Here is a 20,412-nt window from a genome sequence, read left to right as displayed (position 1 = left end):
ACGGTAATTTAGTGACCTCTTCTCCAGCCTCGAGCTTTAGGTTAAGACTGAAATTCGCTGTCTTATGTAATGTTCTGTATCTGTAGTTTAAAGCTGGGAGAATTATACAAAGAGAATAGCAAGTAAACCCTTCTGTAAATGGAGCAAACTCGCACTTTTACACTGTAAAACTAATTTATCTTACAATCATTTATGAATAATTAAAAATTACTGAGTAGTAACTAAGAATATATAAATTCTTTAGATGGAGACCCAAATTTCATTTTTTAAATTATCGTATTTTTTATGTTTACTTTCCAGATACATTTTTAAAAAAATTCTCAAGAAAATATGAAATCTGACAAAAGATAACGAAAGTCTTATTATTTTGATTTTTTGTAAAGAGCAAAGAAAGAAAACTATTAATGACATAAGCTTTCATCATGACATATACACACTAGCCTCCACAGAAGTACCTTTATGACAGTACGGTTAAAATAGAAATAAATATGCATATACAGTTGTAAACTTTCCCGATTTATGACTAAACATTTATACTGTGATAGGGTATTCTTAGTAAGTAAAATGTGTATTATACAATGAATGAATAGGAGGTATTCGATGAATGGACTGCACGCATTTCAGGTGCAGTGGCTACTCAAGATTATTTACTGATGCACAAACTAGTTATAGTTGTCATACTGGTTGTCATTCCAGGGATACTGACAGTCAGTGATTTCCACCTTGTAAAATCTTTCCTCTAGGGCGGACAATAATAATAGTTTCTGAAGCTGATTTTATTAGCAATGGTTTGCAAAATAACAACAAATATCCTTGTGTTTTATCAACTCATTATGGTTCCGCTGCTTTGGTAGAACAAAAAGGAATGTTCTTTATTGTTTTATGAATTTTATGCCCTGTGACAATGGCCAACATTTTGTAGGTCACGATCACTTTGGCATAAACTTATTTTATGCATGGCAGTTGGAAACTACGAAAATCTTCTTAGAGGCGAGCTGTATAATCGGCAGTTACATTGTTATTCTGAAAGAGTTCTGATAACTAAATAAATAAGTAAATAAATAAAAACACCATCTTTTATCATTAAAAGTTGCCAAGTGTTGTTTATACATTGTACGTGGCGTAATTCGTAAGTTTACTCGGCATATTTTCAACTCGGTAACGCCTGGTAACGGTCATACTTTTACCTAAATATGTGGGTCCTTTGAGAGCATCGTAAATGTATGGAGGAAAAGAAATAATTGTATTTTATGCTCATCTCAAAAGATTTGTTTGTATTTCTGCGAAATAGTCATGCCTAACCAGATAATAGCACAGACCCCCCCCCCCACCACTGTAACTACAAAGCCTTGAGCAAGTGCGAAGTTACCAGTTAATTTTATTGTTTGTTTCTATTTTTCAAGTTGTCTTCGTGTGTGCGCGCGTAAATTGAAAGCTTGTTATTACCAGTCAATATCGTCAATCATATTTGCTCCATTATTCCATGCAGATAAGAAAGGAACTAATTTTGTGTTGAATTTGTGCCCCCCCCCCCCCCCCATCCCACCCCGCCCCGGCACGGTACAATAAACAAACACTTGATTGAAAATAAAATAAAAGAAACTAACCTTGCATTGTTATAATGTATTCCTTCTTTTTTCATCATGCGAAATTTACAGAACAAAATATATCAACGAACTCCGTAAATGTAGCGGATGCCGGCATGCGTATGCATCCTTACTGTGTGTGTATCGCTAATGTCAGAAAAAAAAATATCGCAAAAGAGACGAAAATATCACCAGATTGCTTGAAGGCGCCTGCCATTCACGCATGATAAGTTTCAAGGTGCAAACGGACCAAGATTATATTGTATCCAGGTTAACTATACGACGATATCTCGCAAATAAAAAAAAAAAATCATTATTTTAAAGAACATACAATGTGAGTGCAAATGATAATCTTTCGCAGGTATGAGTTACGAAAGTATCATGGGGGGGGGGGGCACCAGACAGATGACCCCCACCACACAAAAAATAAAGTGTTTTCATGTACTCTTGTATACCCCAAGATGTGTGTGCTTGTTTAAAGTTTAAAAAAGGAATTTTGATCAAACTTTTAGTTTATAATTAGTCCTAGTGTTTTCTAAAGGGTAGTAGTCTGAAACATGGGTCTTATTCCCATTTTCAGATTTCATATCCTTGATTTTTAGTGATCTTTGTCAAGAATTTTCTATGTTCCGTGTATGCTATGTGTATCAATGCTATGGTGTGTGTATGCTATATAGTCTGTGTGTAGGGACAGCAATACTATGTCAAATTTGTCTCTGTTGTCTTAATATATATTTTTCTATGGACTTTTCAAATTTATTTGTTTGTCCTGGTATAAATTTAGTTGCTTTTGAATTAATTTGCAATTTAGAATTCCGGCGAGATGAACGGTATACTACCATTTGAAATTAAAATAAAACCTTTTGTTTTATGTGATTGACTATGGTGTGGTGTTTCTCACATTAAAGTCTATTTTCAAAATGAGGTAGGCTGTATTCGAGTCAGGGTCCGCACTTTCTTTCTTTATTTATTTGTGTTTCTCCCGATTCGAGTTAGGCCTCCTCTCTAGTATTTAATTTATAATGTAAAAGAAGTAAATATCCAACCCAAAACCCCTTAGGAAGCTTTATACATTTACTGGTTTGGTTTTAGCATGAAAAACATAAGTGACATCTACAAAAATAATAAACTGGTAAAAAGACTAGAAACAACAAGGACCTTTAGAAGTATAAAGGAACTTTTATGTAAATATAGGGAAAATGAGGAACTTTGGGGAATTGAAACTAAGGAAACATATAATTGGATAAGGGAAAATTTAACCTCTAAAATTAAAAATAAAGTAGAGGAGGAAATATCTCGGTTAATTGGGACAGACCTTAGAGGTACTGGACCAACATCGGCTCTCCAAAAATACAAAGCTTGATATTCAGATATCTACACGACATATGCATACATGTAAATTATCTCATGTGCAAATGTGCGAACTTCACAAAATATCATGCGATGGCACAGTGCGAGTTTAGGAAACAAGACAGGATACAATTAATTATGGAGATATCCAAGAAATAAAAATACAGAAGAAACCAAGTTTTATATCAAGACGGCAACTTTAACAAAACTTTAATAGGAAAAATAACAGATAACATAACTAAAACCATGATGGCGTGTGACCAAGTCATAAACATAAAAAAAATGAATAGGCAAATGTTTTTGTAATCCTTTCAAATTAATTAGAAAAAAGAACTTCTAGGAAGATTTGTGAATGGGAGGGACGGGGCTGCAAAGGGTGAAAAGAAGGGGAGGGAGATGGGGCAATGGATAATCTCCCCTTAAAGGGGACCATCACAAAGTGAACCCTTGCCCTCATACCCCCACCCCGGATTGGAATCTGCTGTAGCCGCCACCCTTTTAGATTCTTATAAATTTTCCTAAACAGCTTCAGTTTCTTTTTATTATCCATTACAATTAAAATTAAACAATTAAATAGACTTTAATTATATTACGTAAACTATCACAAATCCTAATTATCGGGACAGAGAAACTATATGGGAAAAGAACGAGATAATGACGTCATGGGGCTATGAAAGAGTCGGGAAAAACACCACATATAGGAAACTTTACATACATACACGAAAACAAAGGATCTAATAAGTCTCTCTTCTAATTCTATTTGCTCAAAATGTGCAGCTCTCGCACTGCACGGTAAATCCCCACTGTGTGTGTGTATGTGTGTGTGTGTGTGTGTGTGTGGGAAGAACAACCATTTTTAGAGATTTTGGCAGAAATCCAATAAATAATTTGAGACGGCCTAACTCTAGGTGGGAGAAATACAAGCAAATAAAAAAGTGTATGGACTCCAACTCGAGTACAGCGGATTTCAATTTACAAATCCAATATGTGAATAATGACACAATATATTTGCACACAGAACACATTAAGTTTTTTTTTCTTAATTAAATTATAATACACCGTTACTTAGCCAAAATTCAAAAATATATTAAATAAATAAAAATAAACCTTTTCTTGATCCGATTATAAGGTCCTAAGATTACTGGGGAGATTTGGGAAAAAATAAAGGCTATCCCAACATGGAAGCAAAATATAGCATACACAAACTATAGCATATATATATATAGCACACACGGGATATAGGCAACCTCTAGCCAAGGTCAACCAAGAGTATAGCGAAGGGATTTCAAGTCAGGTGATGGAAAGATAGAAACCTATTCGGAAAAACAACCCTATAGATAAAACTAGGTTTTAAAAGAAATACCCCGTTAAAAAGGAGAATTAAATTTTTTTGACCTAAATTCTTTTGCATAATATAAAACATACAACACATGGGGGTGGTGGTGGATAAATACACATAAAACACTATAATGTTTTGGAAAAGTGGGGTGGGGGGTCTGTCTGGTGCCGGCCCCCCCCCCCCCCCCCCAGTACTTCGTCTTGTGGGGATAAATGTACGTCATTTCCTGCTGGCGTCCTCTATAGGTGGAAAATCGTATCTAAGTAACAGTGATGTATACTTTTATTTCGAGAAATTAAATTATTTTTTCTGTACACTTTATAGGTTTTTTTTGGTTCTTTTTGTTAAAGTATAACTACTTTTAATCATGTTATGCAAATCTGATGTATAAAGAAAAATGTTGGTGCATGGCCGGTAACTTTTATACGTCATGGCAACGGAAAATAAATTCTGCGCATGCGCATTTTGTGTGGGAGCACCAAAAAAAAACCCACACAAAAACAAGCAATCTACTAAAACAAGCCATTACGTGAGAACTTGGCCTGAAAAGAGCAAATATAGGTACTATAAAATATTGCTAGTCTCGGATTTGACAAGCCTTAGTTTTTTATGCTGATGAAACATTTTTCAGTAGAATTTTTGTTCCTACAGTTTAAATGCCTAATTTTACTGTTTATAATCATACATGTTCAAATGTACTGGTCACATATAACAATATCGTCGAAATATTAACTGATACCATGCTGGATTTATATAGAATGTCTAAATAATCATAAAACTAAAGGTGTAATTGATTATAACCAATATATATTTTTTGCAATAACAAGATAATGAGATCCGAACATTGACCAAACAGTACTTAGAGAAATTCAATATCGATTAGTTCATCCTCAACCTCCAACTGATATACTTTATTGCAAGGGGTAAATGGTACCGTATTGAAAGACGTGTTAGGAAAAAGATACCGTTGTTAAAGAATATCCTGACCGACTGAGATCTTAACATCGTACATCATAGCTGCAAACAGTGCAAGCCAATATACACATTTGCATTATGCTCACGCAAGAAATATTGTATCAACCAAATGGGTTTCTTGACCGAGCGATGTCAAGCCCTTGCGCGAATCCCGCTACGAGTCATAGGTTTCCCCGATTCAAAGGAATCCTGTACAACTACTTCTGCAAACTGGAAAGTCCAACGCGTCCAATCTATCAGTAATGTTACTCTAATTAATACATGACCACAAATCCCAACTTCCCAATTGTATGTCAATGTCACAACTGCAAAGCTTCTCTTCGTTAACTTTCCGTAACTTACCGCCAGTATTTCACGCCGTGAAACTACACAACTCAACAACCTAATACAGGGAACCGTTTTTACTACGCCACCTTAGGCCTTTTAAATCATGATTTTTAGCTTCATTTCGCCTGTAACTTTGTAACATATTTACCACCACAGCAACAATAAATGGCGCCCGCCGACGGCGGAACAGTCCTTTTCTGTTGATTCCATTGTATAATTTACCAATCTCCAGTCATAAATACTGCACCTGGAGTCACACGATCAATTCACGCAATTAGATTTGAATAGGGACTACTGAGTGACAGGGATACTCATGCGGCTCTTACCTGAATTCACCAAAAGTAAACCATGTCATCTTGAAACTCACTTACACTTCACTCCGTAACGTTTGCCCCTAGTAATTGGCTAATTATTTTGGTCTAAAGACTATAATCCCAGCACCGACTTCCCATATTCAAGCAAGTATATAAGGAATCCTTAAAATGGAGAGCGGTAAACAAATGCGCATACTCCAAAATATATTACAATATTATACATACCTTGGAATTTTATTAACTATTTTTGTTTACATATTTTCATTGTACTCGTGGATGGGTAATGTGATTTTGCGTTCTGCCTTGCTTATAAAATGTATTGTCTTTGGTCAACAAAAGTTGATTTAGAGAGGATAAGAAAAGAAGTTTTGTTAAACGATGATGGAATTAAATAAACACTGGGGACAATATCGTACGTTGCACATAAATCGCAGAGATTAATTGAGATTTTGCTTAACGGTCAATCAGTCCGCACTCGAAGTAGGGAAATAAGCGAATAGTGCAAAAGCCGACCATTGTCTGATAATCGACGTACATCTGCCACAGCCATATATTGTAAAAATCCCATTACTACAGGTAAAAAAGAATTAACTACAACTGCTTCTTTGGGGCGTCATGTGTGACCAGTGTATATTAGTACTGTGTTAGAAAAATATTGCGACAAACCAAAGTAAAGAAAACAGTCACTTTTATCAATCAGTCCATATCGTTTTACAAATTATACTGAATAACTGACTTCAGTAGAACTCAGAAGAATGTATTCCTGTAAGCACATCACGATTGCGGTGTTTGTACATTTATATAAAGTGGGATCATTTTACAAGCAAAGTATACATTTAAAAATTAACACTACAAATGAGACAACGCTTAAGTACATACGGATTATAATCGTGAGATGGCAAAGAATGGTTCATATGTTGAGAGGTAACCAATACACCAACAAAATAAGAGTTTGTAAGAACATCTTATTTCCTTCTTAGATATACTTAGCCATAATGCAAATTGTTTCCTAATATGAAACATGTAAACATATTCCGACCATGCTGGAAACAAAAATAGTAAATTTAATTTAGTTCAGCGTAAACTGTAAGTTAGTTCTTTCCTTTTGGCATGGTGTCTGAATAAAAAAGTATATTTCTCAAATTTGCTAACCACTACACTGTCATTATGTAATTAGATACCTAATTGATGTACCATGGTTGTATACATATATCTATAAATATATATAGTTTTGTGGACATGTACGGTTGAATAATACCATCCCGTGTTTGTGTAGGGAAATGCGTACATCACAATCGCACTCGTAAATTTGAATCAATACCATCTCATGAATGGTTAGGGGCCGTCCATTTAGTATGTACGCATAGAAGGGTGGGGTGGGGGTAACCCAAATGCATAGGCTTGAGCATGGAGGTATACTGATAATATATGTACGCATTTAAAGGGGGGGGGGGGCGCTGAAACCTCGAAAATAAGTTGTATAATACGTAACCTGTTCGACTTGGTTCAGTAGGCTTTTGCATTTTAGCGGACATAAGACAAACTTGTCCCACCCAGTCACACTATCCTGACACCAGGCCGACTAATCCGAACACTAACCTCTTAATGATCGGCACCAAAAGAGGCAGCTGCTAGTACCATTTTTATGTCTTTAGTATGATTCGGCCGGGGTTTGAATACGCGACCCCTCGCATCCGAGGCGGACGCTCTATAGACACATTGCACCATCGGAGAAGTCGCTTAGTAAAGAATGTACGATACTGGTTCCTGTTTTTCATGACAACTCGACCTGGAGACCTACCTGATGGAAAATGAAGGCGCATTATAAGGTTATAATATACGAGTCCATAAATACATAAATATTTTTTAAATTATAATTTTCGAGCAATTAGTGTCTCTTAGCATTTAACAAAGTCTGCTTGCAGTAGCGTACTAAGGGGAGGGGGGTTACAACATACTTCGATGCTAATACTACTGATTTCAAGCATAAAATTAAAGCTAAACAACAGCATATAACATGTTTACATATATTATTAAGTACGTCTTCATTTGTCTTTCCGTGCGCCAAATACCTTCCAACACAAAGATTTTCCATATAGGTAAATTAGTTGTACCAATCTTAAACAACCATATATTTCGACATATATAATATCAATGTATAGGTTTCTCATCAGTTTAAATCGATCTGTGCCAAAAAAAGTCGAGAAAATTAATAACAAAAAAGTTGGTATTTATGACTCATTATTGCTTGCGACTTTACCGATCTTCATATCCTTGATATGTGCATCTACCCTTCCCGTTTTGCGATAGTAGCACATACTTGGATGCTAATACTATAGATTTGAAGCATATAATTTAAGATGTACAACATTAAATAATATGTGTATGTATCTTATTAAGTACGGTTTCATATGTCTGTTTGTGCACCCGATGCCTTCCTATTTGAACGGTTTCCATATAGGTGAATAATTTATACCAATAGTAAACAAACACAGCTTTTGACAAATTTCATATTAATATATAGGTTCTCATCTGCCTAAATCGATTTGTGCCAATAGACGTGTGTGAAAATACAAAATAAAAAAGTTCCACTTTTTACGGAATATCGGGTGCGACTTTACCGATCTTCATATGCTTGCTACTTTAATACACCCTTCCCGTTTTGTGATTGTAGCACATACTTCGATGCTAATATTAGAGATCTGAAGTATAGAATTAAAACTATACAATATTATAAAATGTGTGTATATATCTTAATAAGCACGTCTTTATTTGTCTGTCCGTGCGCCTAGATCCGACCTATACGAAAGTTTTTCATATGGGCGAATAAGTCATAACAATCGCAAAAACAACGGTTTTGACACATTTGATATCAGATGACAAATCTGATTTTAATTGATATGTTTCTAATCATACTAAATCGATCTGTGCCAATAGACATGTGTGAAAATGCAAAATAGAAGGTTTTGTTCTTTTTACTGAATATCGGGTGCGACTTTACCGATCTGCATATCCTTGCTACGTGAATCTACCATTGCCGTTTTGCGATCGTACTACATATTTCGATGCTATTGCTATATATCTAAAGCATATAATTAAAGCCGTACAACTGTAAATAGTATGTGTATGTATCTTATTAAGTATATCTTCCTTTGTCTGTCATTTCGCCTAATGTCTTCCTATACGATCGTTTTCCATACAGGTGAATAACTCATAACAATAGTAAATAAACCCCGATTTTGACAAATTTGATATAAATTGATAGGTTTCGCATCAGTCTAAATCGATCTGTGATAGTAGAAATGTAAGAAAATGCAATATGAAAGTTTTGGTATATTTGACTCTGTATCGCTTGTGAATTTAACAATCTTCATAACCTTGATACGTGCATCTTCCATTGCCGTTTGTCTCGGTATCACAAACTTCAATGTTTATAGTATAAATCTGAAGCATACAAGGAGAGCTATACAACAGTATATAATATGTGTATGAATCTTATTAAATACATCTTGATGTGTCTGTATGTCCGCCCAATGTCTTCCACAGCGAGCGTTTTCCATATTGTGTATTGTTCCACTTCCTATTTTTACACTACCTAATTTTGACCTAGTTTAATAAACACCCATTTCTACAGAGGACACATCTGTCGCAGCCTCGACATTTTTTTACACTTATCAGCATTGAGTCACTCGGACAAAAAGATTTGTCAAAAGTCATATCATTATTATTAATGAAGTGAAACAAGGACACATACGATGAAAAAAATAATACATTTCTCCAATTCACTTTTTTCCAACCAGGAAGTCCTCTTAAAATCTTTACCAACTATTCTGACAAGGCAAATACAATTCGTTCCATACCAATCATCCAGTCTGCTACTCAACATGTGTTAGCTATGTGACTCACAGCTGATAACTGCATCTCCATCACTTTTTTAGAATTGTGTTTTGTGTTTTACGTGAATATGTCATTACTGATTTTCTGAGGTGGTTCTTGGGTATTTTACTTTGGAGTAATGAACATGAAACACACGTTTATGGTATATTTCATAAATAAATCAGCATCCTCTACATTACTGCTAATTTAAATAAAATTACGTGTATTACTATTAGGATTTTTCTCTCAAAAAAAGGCAATTTTACTTTAATAGTAAATTTTCAAACGTCCATTAAACTAATCTTGATATTTAACTTATTTTGACAAATTAATTCTTTCTAAATGTCTTCTGTCTCCTATTATTTGCACTATTAGAGAAATAAGTTATGAAGTATGCAAAACAGTTTTGTACCTTAAACAGTACATGTACATTAAAGAATTGGGGTTCTGCATATTCACAATGCCATTTAATTATTGCAAGGATGTTGTACACTAAATCCAGTATTCTTTTATTATAAGTAAACAATTGTATTATTATACCATCATGATTTTCCCCCAATTTTATTCTTTCAGCTTTTCCAACAAAATATCTGTTCCAAAACAAATTTTTTGATAAATATAGGAACAAATTCTGAGTAAACACCATTTTTCTTTTGTTGTCGTTGTTAATGGTAGACTGAGAGAAGAAAATGCAGCAGCATATAATATGAACTTAAGTGAAGTTATGAACTTACTAAGCCTGGATTTAAATAAATGGTATCACTTGTATTTCTAATGACAGCCACAATCCTCTTAGTTTGGGCTCAAGACCAGCAATAGTGAATAGAGGTATTTCGAAAGACATATAACAGCTCACTCATTATAATGTTACTAATTAGCATTATTGAAAACTTCTTAGATATCAAAATAAATAGTATATATGTATGGTGCTTGTTGGCGACATTGGCAGATTATTCACTCCACATCCTGGTTCCCGGGCAGTTTTGATCTCTCACAATAATAATCACGGGCATAGTGGCTCGTTACAAAGAAAATCAACAGATTTGGGTTCTAACCTGTAACACTATTAACATATTATATTGTTACAGGTTAGAACCCCATCCCTTGATTTTCTTTGTAACGACCCCCTGTCATCATGGGCAGTAAATTTGAAACATACTACTTCCGGGTCAATCTATTTTTAAGGTGCAATATATACTAGTACATAATGGGAGGTAACTCAAGTTGTGCTATTCAATTCAATTCATTAATGAAAAAATGGAAATAAATAGGTAAAAAGGCAATTATTTATTTTGCAGATGAATATTTATCGAATATTTAACATTCAGCAGCGTAAATATGCATTTATTTTATTGATATTTGTGGCAAGAGTGCAGAAAAGGACGACGTGCTTCGTGGGCAGATGGAAATCTGCCCACGAACTTTTATCTGCCCACGAAACCGTCTGAGGACGACAAAACTGCCCACGACCCACCTTAAATAATAGTATATATATATATATATATATATATATATATATATATATATATATATATGAGTGTTTGTGCTTTCTATCTATATCGGTGTTGCTAGGTATTTGTCATACAATTAGAAAAAATATCTTGTATGAATACATTATTAAGACTTCTAATTCTTTTTTAAACGTACGAACCCTGATTCCTATCCAGTACCCAGAGCTGGCTGTGATATTCCCTAATGCTCCCGTCCTGGAATAACTGGCTTGAACTGTACACTTAAGCTGAAAATATGCGGTCATAATAAATAATTGATATATATTTACATAGACAGATAAAAGCTGCAAAATGCACTTAATTTAGGATCAGCTTCAAAGATGTTAAATTGCATCTGGTCATAACCGTTCCCGTTCTTGAAATGATACAAAGGAAAACCATTTCGAAAACTCAAATCGCGGTACCATTCTGAGTTAATTTTGCATAAAATAGTCTTTCACTGAAATTCACACGTTACAACCGGCATTTTAAAGTCTTTATGGTGTAGTCTCCAAACGGTAGAAATTCTGCGTGAATTTCAGAGGAGACTGAAATATGACACAATCCTAATTCCTCTAGAAATAAACCAGATAGATTTTACCTAGGACAACAAGATTAATTTCCGTTGAAATTTATTGAACTGTCTAATTTTCTCAAGCTTATGTATGTTCCGTTTTGAACCAAGCAATGTACACAATACATGGATATTAGTAAAACTGATTGGTGAGAACATGCCCCATGTGGTGTACTGGCTTCGCAACCTTGAAAGAAAATAGATTTCGTACACGAAGCTCCGTATCAAATTAATGATAATATTTTTAGCTGTGTTATTGACTTCTAGTAGAACATAAATGGGCAGTAATATAATATTTAGGCTGGAAAAATAACAGATTTCTCAATTTCACTGTGATTGTTTAGAATTTATGGAAACCGAAATTGCATATATGCATACATATAGTGTTCAGATTTATTAATTCACCAGAACCCAGAAGCTGACTTAGGTATAACATTATATCACCGTCACTGGTGATACGGTACTTCAAGGGTTCACCTGAAGGCCAAATGTTCGACTTCATTCTTCCTCAAACATAATAGATAATATGAAGTCAGAGACGGACATGGCTGATAATAAATGAGTTGAAAGTCAACTGCATGGGGTATTCCATATTTCTCAAATGGCACCTGGAATCAGCCATTTGTGACAGAATGTTTTCCTTATGATCATTCTGATAAATGCTCCTTTCATCAGATATCATTGACTGGCTTTTTTGCACTGCCGACGAGGACATATGATTTACATCGACACAAATAGAAGAAAAAGATGACGATGATGTGTTCGTTGGTAGGATCACTAGAAAACAGATTAATTATGCTTTATCTGGAAGTACCGGTTCATATTTGCGGAAAGTTATCAGTAAAGTTCGATTAATGTGTAAATACTTTGCATGCTTGACAAGGACATTGTGTAGTCTCAGTGTTCCTCTGCCTTGTACATGTAACCATTGTAAACAAAATCTGTCGCTTGCTTTGAATGGCAGTCTCTAATATTAACATCGTTACTCTAATTTACGCCATTTTGTCTTCGATAAAAGTTCTCCATTCTGCTGAGGCAATGTTATTAAACATGTTTCATTCATCGCATATTTACTAAAATGAACGCAATATAAGTTTTCACCTTAGCATTCTGTGAAAAGGGTATGTTGTTGCCATGTTGGATTAATATGAGCTAATCAGGGTCATCCAAGCTTGTTCCAGACCATATTGTTGGCAAAGCAATTATTGTTTTATATTTCTGTTAGCGAAGAAATGTATTATCTATTAATTTCAGAATTGTATATTAGCGACCTATTTTATTAAAAATTGGCATAGCACATTGAAAGTCAAGATTCTGTATAATAGGCAGTGTATTAATATGAGTAGCCCACTTAATAAATCTACATGGTAGATACAAACTTGTCTGAAGCAAATGGAAACATGTGTATCATTTTCAAAGTTAGTCATGAGAAGACGATACATATTGTCTGTTTTAACGTTTTATTGTGGATATATATATAGGGTCCTTACATCATATTTCCGCGGTAATCACGGTTCAACTTATGCAAACAAGCCTTAATGACTATAACACATTTCATACAGTGTCCTTAAAATGATTAACTGATGAAGTAATAGGTTAGTACTGATTAAACATATGCTTTGCAATTTAATATAAACGCCGCTTTACGTTTTATCGAGGATTGCGATAATGGTAGTAGTGAGAAATCAAATGAAAAGGTAACATATAAAAATGAAATTGAAGGTCATATTATAAATCAAGTTTTGACTTTGTTATATATCCTCTTGTTTGATATATATTCCAAGTGGCATACATGGTTTCATCAAGTCCATAAAAATAATACCATAAGCGAACGTCCTCCGTAAATAACGCTTTACTTTCACTGACAACGCCTTGCAACAATGTCATTCAATTTTAATATATTTATGCATACGCATATCATATCTAAGACCGCATGTTATTTAACAAGGTGAATTGAATAAATTATGTGTAAATGAAGGAGGTAAAAATAAGCACGTCTGGTTACGCATTGTTGGAATGAAATTTATGTTTCATTACCGTTGTACCCATCTTATACCCGGCTCCTATAAACTCTTTTTCGCTTAGGTTGGACTCATTAATTCTTGAATATTCCATCCGTTCACTTGTCTTTATAATCATATCATTTGCATACCTGAAACGAATAAATTCAAGCGGAATAAAAGCTCGAAGAATATAGTATTGCAACAGAACATTTTTACTTCATTTGACATGTGACTGATATACGTTTAATGGGATAACATTGCGACTGATATACGTTTAATTTGATAACATTGTGACTGATATAGGTTTAATGGGATAACAATACGACTGATACATATTGAATGGGATAACAATGCGACTTATAGGCTTAATGGGATAACAATGCGACTGATATATGTTTAATGGGATAACAATGCGACTAATATATATTTAGGGATAACAACCCTCATCGCCTCCTTAACTTGATTGATATATAAGAACTCGTGTTCAGCACGTTTGTATTTCTTCTTCGACGTACTGACTCTCTATTCGTAATCTCTCAAATAAAAGGCTTTGGTCGAAGACGTGGTACCTAACATCTTTATAGTCTTGAATGGGTTGATAATACAGCTTTAGTGCCATTCATACATTGTTTATAATATCATGAGCGTAGAATGACATGTAGTGAAACTCAATAACATTTGCGATATGGCGACGCCTTACGTTTCTTCGATTTAAATTGCATGCAAAACCAAACAATTTATCTAAGAAATGTTTCTTTCCCTAAATTTAGTAAACAATGCACACAATCGTTTACGACAATGTTTAATTAGGTTTCATTTTTAAATATCACGTAAGAGAACATTACCATGATACTGTATATAGTAAAGATTCTTGTTTGCTCTCCGAAAAAATGCACACGAAATCAGTGTAAGGCTTGTTTATAGTTGCATTTCCTCTCGCTGACAGTGTCTGATTGAATTTCAGGTCAGGTACGACCTGTATTTCTTTGGGCTTGTAGCCGGGCGTTGTTTGGTTACCTAATGGCAAGAAATATTAATATTGAAAACGTCATCATTTTCATTTTCATGAATGTATGCATCAACTACTGTTTCGTTATCAAATGTATTAAAAATACTAATCCTCTGCAAGTGTAACAAGATCAAGTGAGAGTATACACTGAGCTCGATATTGGACTGGTATAGTTTTTAATATAGTATATTAGTTGATTTTCATGTTAACCTTCGGACTTTGTCAAAATTAAATTATATTTATCCTTCCTCGAAAATAGTCCCCTATCAATTATTTTCCTCATTTCTTAAAAATCACAACGCATATTTACTGATAACAAAAGATAAAATACGACTTCAACATATCAAATTCAAGCAATTTTTTTTTAAAACAATATTAAACTCGTTTATATATATATTATTTATATATGAATTCGCAATTAATGATTAGAAAGCAATTCTGTGAAATTTGACTATTAAGAGATATTTAAATGAAATACTGGATTTTGTTTCTTTAATTCGGTACACATTGGTATGAATATTTTAGTATACGTGGTCGTAAATTGCTATATTTATAATTATTTGAAGTGTTTCATTCCGTATCCGTACGTCAGTACCGTGATTGCTTTGAAGTTGTGGAGCAACCATGTCCTCTATCACGTTATTATTTTTATATTATATGTTTTTCAAAAGTTCTAGCTGCCCCCCGCCCCCCCCCCCCCCCCCCCCCCCGTTGCATTTCACTCAACTCTAATGCACAGTTTTGGTAGCTCGGTAGAAGTTGCCAATTGTATGAAAACTATTTTATGTTATGGCTACAAAGTAAAACGTTGACAAGGTCAAGCTAAATGAAGTAAAACGAAATATCGCTATCATTCAATACTTATGAAACGGATCAAAAGCGAGGTAACTTTAGCAAAAGCCATGCAGATAAACCTTCTGAATTTGATTTACTTTAGAAAAAAAGTGTCTTTTATGACGAATACATTTTGTTTATCAAATATGTAATTTTATGATTTAATGTGTTTGTAAAAGACTGTGTCTCTGTTCATGCGCCTTGAATGCAAATGTTGCGGCTACTGTTTTGCTTACCTGGATTGTCTTCAAAAGAATCTAAAAAGAAAATTGATTTAACTTAGATGAACCAGAGTTTATATATTTTGTTTGGCAAAAGTATTTGTAGCCTGACAAGGTTTCATTAACGCGTGCAAAATAAAGATTACCGAACAAATCAAATATAAATGTTATCCCTATACTGAGTATGAACTAGTTCAAAATGGTATTAATTTTCAAATGTTCTAGCGGATAACCACTTTTTAGACTGTATTTGGTTCCAGCAATCATTTTAAAAAAGACGAATTCACATATTGTAAAAGATAATTGCAATTCGCAAAGTATGTAAAATGAATGAGAGTCCACGACGTTTTGCATTTCTCGCGCAAAGTATGTAAAATGAATGAGAGTCCACGACGTTTTGCATTTCTCGCGCAAAGTATGTAAAATGAAAGAGAGTCCACGACGTTTTGCATTTCTCGCGCAAAGTATGTAAAATGAATGAGAGTCCACGACGTTTTGCATTTCTCGCGCAAAGTATGTAAAATGAATGAGAGTCCACGACGTTTTGCATTTCTCGCGCAAAGTATGTAAATGAATGAGAGTCCACGACGTTTTGCATTTCTCGCGCAAAGTATGTAAATGAATGAGAGTCCACGACTTTTTGCATTTCTCGCGCAAAGTATGTAAAATGAATGAGAGTCCACGACGTTTTGCATTTCTCGCGCAAAGTATGTAAAATGAATGAGAGTCCACGACGTTTTGCATTTCTCGCGCAAAGTATGTAAATGAATGAGAGTCCACGACGTTTTGCATTTCTCGCGCAAAGTATGTAAATGAATGAGAGTCCACGACTTTTTGCATTTCTCGCGCAAAGTATGTAAAATGAATGAGAGTCCACGACTTTTTGCATTTCTCGCGCAAAGTATGTAAAATGAATGAGAGTCCACGACGTTTTGCATTTCTCGCGCAAAGTATGTAAAATGAATGAGAGTCCACGACGTTTTGCATTTCTCGCGCAAAGTATGTAAATGAATGAGAGTCCACGACGTTTTGCATTTCTCGCGCAAAGTATGTAAATGAATGAGAGTCCACGACTTTTTGCATTTCTCGCGCAAAGTATGTAAAATGAATGAGAGTCCACGACGTTTTGCATTTCTCGCGCAAAGTATGTAAATGAATGAGAGTCCACGACTTTTTGCATTTCTCGCGCAAAGTAAGCATTATGAGTTGGATAAGAATCATATGCAAGAATAAAAAAAAAAAATACGTGTTGGCACTTCTCAAAGAAATATACCTTGGACGAAGTCAAATCATTGAAAACAATATTGGTCTGCCGTATCACGCATTTAATTTTCACTAAGGGTCACTTCTATGTAAAATCTGATAAATACAGGACAAACTATATTCGTACAACAATTCATTCTTGGTGTAACAGTCAATGTAATCTGGGCAAAATTATAAATTGAATCTATGTAGACAGAGAAATGTTTGTGAAGGTAACATTATTAGATTGTGCAATTATTATAAATCAAAGCGTCCAGCGCTTGCGCATTTTCAACCAAAGGCAGTACACTTATACGGCCTGATCCAAACGATGAATCGGAACGTTTGACTGAATGCTCGGTATTGACATGATAATTCTTTTATAGCATGCATGGACACCATTTTATTCTAAAAAGAGTTATTTGAATTGGTTTTGGTTTTATCCAGTGGTTAGGTGGTTGCTACATACCAGTAATTTAATTATGCAAATAACAGTATGTTTTCCTATTTAAATAGAGGAGCATCTATCCATTCCTCGAAGTTAAGTAGTAACACCGCATTATGGTTATGAAAAGCGGAGGAAATGGGAGCTAAGTGCCTTTCCCAAGGACATGGCCAGGCAGCTGACCTTGATTGACCTGTGTGTTTACCAAACCATTACATTTGCACTAAGAGTTCACCACTATACCAACTGAGCTGCCCCTGCCTAATTTGCCCTATATGTTATCGGCGAGAAAATATATATCCCACCTTCCACTTCTGTTGATGGATTTACTTATGCGGTTGTTTATTACCCTCTAAAACAAAAGGACATTAAGTCATCTAAGACTATGAAATAAATAATCAGAAGTGACATGATTTCCTTAATTAGAGTGTGAACCGATGATTTGAACCAAATACTATTACCAGCTCTATATCGATCTAAACTAGGGATAATACTCCTAAATTTCTACACACAGGTCCAATTAAAAAAGAGTTATGGAAAATTACAGGAACATAAACTGTGTGTTTGCTTACCAAAACAATAACCACTACTAATGCTGTGTGTTGGAATCAGTTTGTACAAGATATGAGTACTGCAATTCAGCACCCATATAGTATTTTCCAATACACAGTCTGAGTCGTACCCAACTGTGCAAACGGTTCGTTGAACAGCACCGTCAGCTACTGATGGAATTGAACCTTAAATATATATTTAAAAAGAAAAAGTTTTATAAAATGTGTAAAAGCCTTTTCAAAGATCAGGGAATAATAAACAATGAAGTCTGTCTAAAGAAGTCACTCAAGCGACAAAACTAATTTCTCATTCTTGGACGTCTTTGCTTAATAAAATGACTAAAATTGTATGTATTACGAAGCACATTTTAAATGATACACGTATTGCAAATGTGATTTTTGTATCACCTTATTATTAAAATGTATGGATTTTCATGTATATCCGATCAGATATTTTTCGTACTCTGCTATAAACATTGATTACTCACATATGCGTGTCTTTTTTCAAAATATCAATATACTTAATTAAAGAGTCTGTTATCTGGGTGGGGGGATTGCACTATAATGATTTCTCAAAGAAATTCATTCCTATTTTGTCTCTGATTTTGCTTGGAGATTTGCTGATCATTAAAGATTGTAACATGTATTTAGTACAACAAAGCATTAAAGCCAGAAAATAAAGGAAAAATGTGTATGGAGTTCATCACCTTGGCGTCAGATTACGAAACAAAATGGTGTGATTTGCCAGGTTCCAGAAATGTTATTAGCACCAAAACTTCCCTTCATTTAATTTCAATTAAAAATTATTTATGAGACTTTAGCTAGGTTTTCTGACAGAAAAAAGATAGTGTTGGTCCATTTAAACTAATAACTTAAGCACTCGACTTTTTCAACAGCATCTGCAAATGAAGAAAATATAAAGGTATCTAATTAGTGACGAAATACTTATAATAACATCAGAAAAGAATGTCATCGGTTAAAATATTACTTTTGTAATTTTGTATAATATGCATTCATATAAAATTAATGGGTGCATGTAAACATTTAAATAAGTACATATTTAAAGAAAGCAACGCAATTTGTTCGGGCTGGAGGAAGTTGCCCATTTTATAGATGAGTAAAGTTACCTTTAGAGTAGATTTTGTTTTAAAAAAGTACATTACTATACATATTAATTTGTCATGTAAAGTCATAATTTTGCATGCATTTACTGCAAAAAAAGACGTTATTTTTATTTTTCTTCGCCATCTGGTATTATTAGTGTCAGTAGGACACACTCTGATATTTTCGGTCTTCCGATTCGATGGCACCAAGGTTTAGGTCATACGGCAGTGGCACCGTAACTGTAGAAATGCTTAACCTTAACCTGACTTCGCAAATATTGTTAGCAAATTATTTGTCGTGTGCTATAGAAAATATATTGATTTGTCAGTTCAGCATGGGCAGCTATGTTAAGGGATCTGTTATTGATACTGATCACCTCATTTGTGAAGAATAAAATATTTATTTGGCTTTGCAGGACAAAATTGCTTAATTCACCATTCTCAATAGTTTCAAAGTCATGTTACAATCGTAAGCCAACTTTGATACTTTCTTTTATTCCATTGTGTATAGATAACTGCTACATATGCGGTTTCGAAACGGGTCAATAATTTCAAGGTTCTCTTACTTGACGTTAAGTACACGAAAAGTGAAACACTTTTTCTCATACTCTTTATATAAGGAAAACTAGTTTGATCATGATATAGGGAACCATGGCGTTTAAAATGTAGTCATTTACTTTTTTGCAGTGAAGATGAAACGATCGCATCATTTCGTGGGGAACGGATAAAAGAGTATGAGGCAGAAACGGGATTTGCCACCTCTCACAGTAGCTGAAGTCTTGGTTCAAACTGATGCCAGCGATTTTGAAGATGACATGAGTGAGCTCGAATCCAGACCCAGATAGTCTATACTCAACCAAAGTCCAACATTGCCACCAGCAAACCCTGAAAAGCACTACCAAATTTGAGAGAAGGAAAAGCGCTCCTTTAGAACCACAGCCTACACATACACAGTGAAGTTGAGCTATTTCAAGTCCGACGTACCTTTAGACAAAGCAGACGAGTTCATCACCGATGTAAGATATTCTTTGTTAATCACTGAAACAGCAATGTGGAACCAAAGACGACGATGGTTTGAGACTTTCCATTCATCACATCAGTTTCACAGCAGTCCAGCAGATTTGACACCTTCCAAAGTCATCTAGAAGATTCAATACGTGCAACAATCCAAGG

At 34.5% G+C, this 20,412-nt stretch overlaps 1 protein-coding gene across 1 annotated transcript in view; it reads right to left on the bottom strand.

Moving 5' to 3' along the window:
• Positions 1 to 18,317, bottom strand: part of LOC149800476 (von Willebrand factor D and EGF domain-containing protein-like) — an 83,466-nt gene extending 65,149 nt beyond the window's left edge. The window contains exons 1-5 of the mRNA XM_089960101.1: positions 18,158 to 18,317; positions 15,914 to 15,934; positions 14,680 to 14,851; positions 13,869 to 13,983; positions 11,419 to 11,505 (exon numbers count right to left, since the gene is read on the bottom strand). Of these exons, the coding sequence (XP_089816227.1) occupies positions 11,419 to 11,505; positions 13,869 to 13,970 (189 nt within the window). The 5' untranslated portion in view covers positions 13,971 to 13,983; positions 14,680 to 14,851; positions 15,914 to 15,934; positions 18,158 to 18,317. The remainder of the gene's footprint in view (positions 1 to 11,418; positions 11,506 to 13,868; positions 13,984 to 14,679; positions 14,852 to 15,913; positions 15,935 to 18,157) is intronic.
• Between the last annotated feature and the right edge of the window lie 2,095 nt (positions 18,318 to 20,412).

This window comes from Sinohyriopsis cumingii, chromosome 5 (assembly GCF_028554795.1).
Source record: "Sinohyriopsis cumingii isolate HCF-2022 chromosome 5, ASM2855479v2, whole genome shotgun sequence".
Classification (NCBI taxonomy): domain Eukaryota; kingdom Metazoa; phylum Mollusca; class Bivalvia; order Unionida; family Unionidae; genus Sinohyriopsis; species Sinohyriopsis cumingii.
The sequence above is the reverse complement of the archived record's forward strand: the minus strand, read 5'-3'. Positions and strand labels throughout refer to the sequence as shown.